This window comes from Micropterus dolomieu, linkage group LG03 (assembly GCF_021292245.1).
Source record: "Micropterus dolomieu isolate WLL.071019.BEF.003 ecotype Adirondacks linkage group LG03, ASM2129224v1, whole genome shotgun sequence".
NCBI lineage: Eukaryota > Metazoa > Chordata > Actinopteri > Centrarchiformes > Centrarchidae > Micropterus > Micropterus dolomieu.
The window spans coordinates 18,727,298-18,734,753 of record NC_060152.1 but is presented as its reverse complement, the minus strand read 5'-3'; the positions used below and the strand labels follow the sequence as shown (position 1 = coordinate 18,734,753).

At 37.0% G+C, this 7,456-nt stretch overlaps 1 protein-coding gene across 1 annotated transcript; it reads left to right on the top strand.

Moving 5' to 3' along the window:
• The first annotated feature begins 1,502 nt into the window (after positions 1-1,502).
• On the top strand, positions 1,503-4,575 carry hcst (hematopoietic cell signal transducer). Its single transcript, XM_046045647.1, has 5 exons — positions 1,503-1,636; positions 1,921-1,997; positions 2,189-2,209; positions 2,417-2,551; positions 3,931-4,575. The coding sequence occupies exons 1-5, from the start codon at positions 1,626-1,628 to the stop codon at positions 3,972-3,974; spliced, it is 288 nt and encodes a 95-aa protein (XP_045901603.1). The 5' UTR covers positions 1,503-1,625; the 3' UTR covers positions 3,975-4,575.
• Positions 4,576-7,456: the final 2,881 nt, after the last annotated feature.

Here is a 7,456-nt window from a genome sequence, read left to right as displayed (position 1 = left end):
AAGCTCTTTCTGATTCTGATTGTGATTCTCAGGTTATCAATTATTTTCTGAAGGTGAAAACAATTTTAAAGGTGCTTTCCTGTCCCAAAGAACAGACAAATGGCCAGAAGAACATAGGGATCTAAAGGAAACATATTAACTTAAAAGAATGCCTGACACATATTCAAGGGTTACGTTTGTAACTTCTAAATGTATAACAAAATCTTGAAATCTTCTTGTCTTCTGATTATTTGCAATTTATAAATGTTTTAAAATACAGAAAGAAAGCAATACAAAACGAAACAAAAATTAAGAAAGGAAGAAGTAACAAAGAAACAAGAAGGCAATGTATGTTTGACAACAGGCGATATATGTATGTACTGTACAGGACAAAATTGCTGTAGGTCTGCGACAGGTTACATGTCAGTTTCTTTTCTGGCCTATATAGTTGACAGTTACTTTTGTGGCTTTGAGCACAACATCCTGCTGAATACATGTATGTGTTTATTTATGTAAAGTATTTGATATGAACGTTTGTGTCTCTCTGTGGATGTGTTACTGTAAATGTGTTTTTGATCTAAAGTCATCAACAATCCATATACTGTGGAATACAATCTACTTATGGAGAACATTTAGCTATTACGTGCTTTGTATAGCATCCCCATCTGGAATCTTTTCACCAATCTAGCCTACATTATTTTAGATGAAACTGGACCATGATCCCTTTTTGTTCATTGGAAGGCATTTATAGTCCAAAGAAAGAAGCGCTTTTTGACAAAACAAAGATATAATGAAGAGCAAAAGTGTGTGAAACTTATACACTAGATTTTCAAAAGCATCAATCTGAAGGATGAATGCTGTCAATAGAAGTCTGACAGCTCCATCTGCTGTTACAGAGTCAGACTCAATCTAATTCAAAGGCAAGGCACTGCAAAACATAACTGGAGACTAACCACACAAATAAATTCAACTGTTTTGTCATAGAACTAACACCCTTTAGGATTTTAAAGCTGACAACTGAGCCAAAATTGGTTGTGTAAAAATGTGTTTAATCAAAGCATAAATCCTTGAATGTCACTGTGAGTGTATCCACATACTGAGTAAAGAGTCAGAGTCGAGAGTGAAGAACACAGGGTTAGCATTTAAAGAGCCCATGTTCTTTTTGCGCCTTTCCATCGATGATCTGTGAGCAGGCCCTGAAGACGATCTAGCTCATGTTATCTGCAGTGAGTAACAACAAGCAACAACGGATGTAGAGAACAGCCTCATACTTTTTTTTTTACCTAGATTTGTTGATATTTAAAACTAAGAGAGGTAAAACATTCGTTGTTCATTATCTTTTCTAATATTTTATTTCTGTGAATTGTGTGGGTTTATTTTGTTGTTTTGGAAGTGAGAGTGCAAGGTCCTAGACAATCTTATCAGGGACATTTAAGTGTAATCTACTCTATTCTATCATAATCTGTATCTTCTCTGTCACAGTTAAACCATAAACCACCCGCCCCGCAGAGGAAGACGTCAGACGTCAGCCCTCAAAATCAAAAACTACTGGGAAACTTGAGTCACATCATCTTTTGGATTCTGGACGGCAGAACTGGTATGAGGATCTGACTCACACTGACTTTCTCTTCCACATCCCATCTTTAATGCATTTAATGTAAGTCAAGTCACATGGTTTTGTATGTCGTTTTAGATTGAAGATACCCAACCGAGAAATCTGGGGAAATGTTTGTTTATGCAACAGTGAATGCAGAATGTGCCACATAAAATGTAGTTGACTGAGATTGATCGTGATCTATTTGAACGATTTCAGAGAAATCCTTTAGGAATTTGTTAATGATTTCAGCAACTTGTGACTTACTGTGATACAGGAGTTATTAACTGCGGTTATTTTTGAAGCTTGTAACACAAGATAAATATTAGTATCTCTTCGTCTTTCAGAAACCACATAACTGAGCGGATAAACTTGGCAATGGCATACAACAAATTGTTTATCGTTGTCCTACTTTTTCTTTTTGGTAAGTACGTTAGCATTGCTTTTCTCTCCTTGCATGCACAGAGACATTAAGGTGGTCTTAACACAGGAAAATGAAACCACAAAATATTTGCACAGCGGAAACTTAACTGCCAAATGTGCTGCTGCATGTCATAAAGAGCAAATAAGCAGAATCTGTGATGTTTTCATGTTTGTTTCTTTTCTTTCTCTAAGACCTGGCCGTGGCACTCACAGGTATGTACAAGAAAAAGAGGACACACACACCTCTGAAATTACATTTTTATGAATGTTTTCATTTAGAAAAAAACAAGAAGCACAAATGCAGAGCCAGGCAACAACACCTGATGAATCATTTGTTCCAGTCAGTTCTTAGTTCACATCTTCCATCCCACTCTTATTTTCATTCTGTCTGTTCATTCACTGTCTGCCTGTGTTTGCCAGAGAGCACTGTGTCTTGCTACAAGATTGAGCCAGGGACAATAGCAGGCATCATCTGTGCAGATTTGTTGCTGACCCTCATCATTGTCATTGTCACTTACCGATGTGCCAGCTTTCGACGTCAGAAGATAGATAATGGTGAGGTACAAGGGCTGAAATAAGTCATGTTTTTGTTTATATCTGTAATGGCGTTTGTTACAGTAAAGGCATCATGTAGATGAAAAGGTTCATCAGGGATCAGTTGCTCCCCCAGACGCCTTTCAGAACTGCTCATGCCTTCTTACACTGATGTTTTGTTACGATTCTCACATTTTTTAAGTTCTTATATTGACAAGATTTTTATGCCTCAGCATCGGCAATATCCATGGCTGGAGGCATTATGTTTTTGTGTTGACTGTCGGTCCCATTCTTATGAACACGATATCCACCTGAAAGCAAATTTTTCAAATTCGGCACAAATGTCAACTTGTACACAAGGATAAACTGATTAGAATTTTGTGGCCAAAGATTACTGTGACCTCACAAAACCCAATTTTGGCCATAACTCAGGAACTGATGACCATATTTCATAGTATCAGTGACAATGAATTGGTGACACTTTAGACTCAAAGGTCACTGTGACCTCAAATTGACCTAACTCAAGATGTGATGCAGTAATACACACCAATATTTAATGACGTGGTTACAGTATATACCCAAAAGGTCAAAGGTCAACTTCATTGTGACATCACGATGTCCAGAAAAAACACATTTTTTGTCCGTTATTCATCACTATACCTCAGGAAGAGAAGGGGAGATTGTGACCATATTTCACAGTTAGTCGGACACTGACTAGGTGAAACTTTTGACACAAAAGTCTATAGTCATTGCAACCTCAACATAGGTTTCTAGCCCTAATTTAAGAATGGATTGGATGATTCAAGATTTCACACATGTTGACTGGGACAACACAATAAGTAAACAATAAATAGTACAGTACGGGCAGTCGTCAGTTCTGCCTTACAATTCCTGCCTCATTCTGAATTTCCAGTGTCATCGGAATCACTTGACTGCAAACAATGTATTGGCGTGGACCTAGATACAAGCACCTCATTTTGTTCAGCTGTACTCTATAAGAATCCATCTTTACATAGTAATCAGTACATTTGTTCCGGTTTAACCTATTCATCTATAATAGTCCTTCATTAATCAGTTCAACAATGTACATTCACTGGAATAACACATATGCATCATCAATAGGGATAACTTACATTTAGCCAAAAAATACCCTTTTTTCTGAAGTATTGAGTATTCACTACATAATTATGAGTCTGGACAGATGTGGATGCAAAATGCACCTTGACTGGTCGGCAGAGGGGCAGTAATTCTAGTTTCTTTACATGTATAACATTTTCTGGCCTTTTCTTAATTACTTAATTACTCCTTTATCCCTGCCAAGAGTGTCAGTGGTCTATATCAATACTATTTATTGGTAAGTCTCTAATGTCAAATAATTCTCTCTTCTCATGTCTTCACAGCTGACAAAGTGTATATGAATGTCCGGGCCAACTGCAAGAGCTAATCTAAAGATGGTGTGATACACTGTGAAATCATGTGAATTGTTTGAGGTCCTATTTTTTCATGTTGTAAAAGAGGGATTTGTTAAATGTCTGCTTAGTAATAGTTCATTGCACATACAATAAACACAGTCATACCTCTTATGTGACAAAAAAGTATTTTAGTATTACATACAATGCATTGGATCTACAACAGTTTTAGTGTCCTATATAAAAGCTTCAGAGCACTTTATTAAGAGTCTTTAATATTTACTCACAGTGTGCTTGTGCTCTTCAGCCATGTACATTATTATTATAGTTATTTTACAAAACCTATAAATAAGAGGTGTGTCAGACTCTTAACAGAAACTTAAATCAAACTTACCAATCTGAATGCTTTCAAGTTTCTTAAAATGGTGGAACTGTAACTACCCCGTACAGCACCCCCTTCAGTTAACTTTTGGTAGCAAAATATATATACTGAAACTTGTAACAGGACCTCAAGATTGTTTTACATACATGTTTTACTATTTGAAAAACCACTGAGTTGGCAATGTATAAAGAAAAATGTTGATAAAATTGAATTTTCAGCTTTAGCACATTAATAAAATAAGTCTGTCCATGTCAGGTGGGATTTATGTTGAATATACTTTACCATTCAATAACAAAAGTAGAACATTTTCAGTGTTCAAAAAATACTATTTTTGTGCATTTGTATGTTGGTTGGTTCACATGCGTTTGCGAGCTTCAAAAGTCTTAATACTTCTCCTTTATTATTTGTATTATGCTGTACTAAAATTACTTTTGAGTAGTGTAACTGGTGACCTGATTAGATTTGAGGCAAATGATGTTAAGTCTCGCTGTGTGATACTGTGGTTAAACTGTTTTCTGCTGTTTCAGTCAAACACACAGAACATGTTGGCCAAGCCAATTCAATATCTGTGTGATATCTGTCTGATCTACCTCCTCCATAGGTGCACTGTGTTGTTTATCACTAACCGGAGGTAGTCTGTGTATGCAGTGGAAACACCCTGTGATAACCCTGAGTGATTTGTTCAAGAGGCCAGCCACGGGGTTTGGATTAGAAGGTTTTAGAGATAAATGGTCTCAAAACTGTCACAAAATTTCCCTTGAGCTTGTATTTGCTGAGAGCTGACTTATCTCTAATTTACAATTGGACAATTTTTGACACAATGTACCATTGCAATATAGGTACATACCAGCAGTTGGTTGATACAGCTTTAATTCCCATTTGAAAACAAATCCTCCTGTCATCAGCTCCTATAATCTATGTCTCAAGGTTCAATTATGGGTCCAGTAATATTATTAATATTAATAATTGTATTTATATCGCACCTTTCAAAACAAAGTAACAAAGTCCTTTACAATTACATTTTGTCTATATAGCGCCAAATCATAACAGAAGTTATATCAGGGTGCTTTTGATATAGAGCAGGTCTAGACCATTCTCTTTACAATATTACTTACAGAGACCCAACAATTCCAGTACAAGTACAGTTTTACCAGTAAAAACAAATAAATGTAGATAGAAAAAACTAAATAAAATAATAATAATTCCAACAAATAGCACTAGTTAAGAAAAAGCCATAATATAAAAGCTTTAAGAAGTGATTTCAAAGATGATCCTGAGTTTGGCTGTGTAAGATCTCCAGGCTTTAAATGTTTATCTCTTTTTCTTTCACTGTTTTGTGGATGACATTGACACTGAGAGTTTAACTCCCTGGAATCCAGCAATTGCAACTCATGTTTGGTTTTCTCATTAATACTAAATAAATTTTCTTCAGCTCTCACCTGGGTTGAGTTCTGGTGGACTATGGGTTTGTGACTTTGTCCACATAAGTGAAAGGTCCCTGGTTCAAGTCCAGCTAGTTCTTCCATCCATCCATCGTCAACCGCTTATCCTGCGTACAGGGTCGCGGTGGGGCTGGAGCCAATCCCAGCTGACATCAGGCGAAAGGCAGGGTACACCCTGGACAGGTCGCCAGTCCATCGCAGGGCCACACATAGACAAACAACCAGTCACACTCACATTCACACCTAAGCACAATTTCAGAGACACCAATTAACCTAGCCTGCATGCCTTTGGATGGTGGGAGGAAGTCGGAGCACCCGGAGAGAACCCACGCGGACACAGGGAGAACATGCAAACTCCACACAGAAAGGCCGGGGCAAACAGGGTTTGAACCCACGACCTTCTTGCTGTGAGGCCCAGCTAGTTCTTTCAAGTTTTAATTCATTAGATTAATTATAAGAATGCCTTTCGGTTTCCCAGGTTAGGAGAAATCTGGCTGGTGAGTCATTAATAAAAGGTCTGGAGTTTCTTACCTATTAATTAAGTCATAATTTTATTTTATTTTTATTTTTTTTTTACAACAATCCAGCAAGTTTATAACTATAAATGTTAATAAATGGATTTTTGTCCAGCTGCTATACAGCTGTTTTTTTCACAGAAGGACAGAGGTCAAACCACCACAACGCAAAAGTGGTTTATAAATGATCTGTAAGTGTTAGTGCATTATAAATTAACCATAAATAAAGCCAGTAGTTACAACTCACAAATATTTTATACATAGTGCTTTATTATTACAAATCAAAATGCAGTCAAAAGGCTCCAATTCATCTTACTGCTTCATGACATTTATATCTAAATATATAACTAGAGGGGATGATGCTTTTGCTATTGAGGCACCTACAGTAGCTTCTGGAACAATCTGTTTAAGAAATTCTGGCTTGTTAAATAGCTGTCTTCCTTTAAATAAATTTTATAGCCTCATCTTTATGAAATGGACTTTCAGTCCTGATTTTCTAAATGTTTTAAAATGGAACTTTTTACATATGAAATTACAAATTAAATTAACTTAATGTACTATGTACTCTTTATGTTTCCATTTAAAACTTATGAAACATAAAGGTCTCTTTGACAAAAACAAAGACATGCTTTCATTTCGCTGACAACCCAGCATCTTTAGAGATAAACCTGTGGTCTAACAGTGGCTCACAGACTAGGTAGCAGTGACTGTGGCCAACCGCCTACAGCAAACCACAGGTCATGAGGAAATGTTCTATTTGGAGATACGATCGCATGTACTTCAGCAGAAACTGCAAGTATAATGAAACTGACCTGAAATAGTACAGATGCTTATCTCAGTATCCCGTGGACAAGTTAATTTAAAGAACAATTATGCTGTTCAAAAGTCAAAATAAAGGCCTGAATTCTAATGATCAAATGTGACAGAGTGGAAGAAGTTCTGTTCATATGAGACCCTCACATGAATTTGACATTACAGAGAAGAAACAGAAACACCAGCTTCCTCTTCTCTCAGTGGACTCCCACCTCCTCCTTCACTCAGTCACATGTTGACAGCCCTCACGCCACTGCCAGATTGCCTGTGGACAGTTTATCTGTGCACCCTCCCACCTCTGTCTTCCAGCATCTTGTTTATGGGTGTGAGAACACGGCCATTTGAAAGAGAACAGAAGGACCGGT

Coding starts and splice junctions, on each gene's coding strand:
- hcst (XM_046045647.1), top strand. Junction 1,998..2,188: donor TGTCCTACTTTTTCTTTTTG/GTAAGTACGTTA, acceptor TCTTTCTCTAAG/ACCTGGCCGTGGCACTCACA. Junction 2,552..3,930: donor ACGTCAGAAGATAGATAATG/GTGAGGTACAAG, acceptor ATGTCTTCACAG/CTGACAAAGTGTATATGAAT.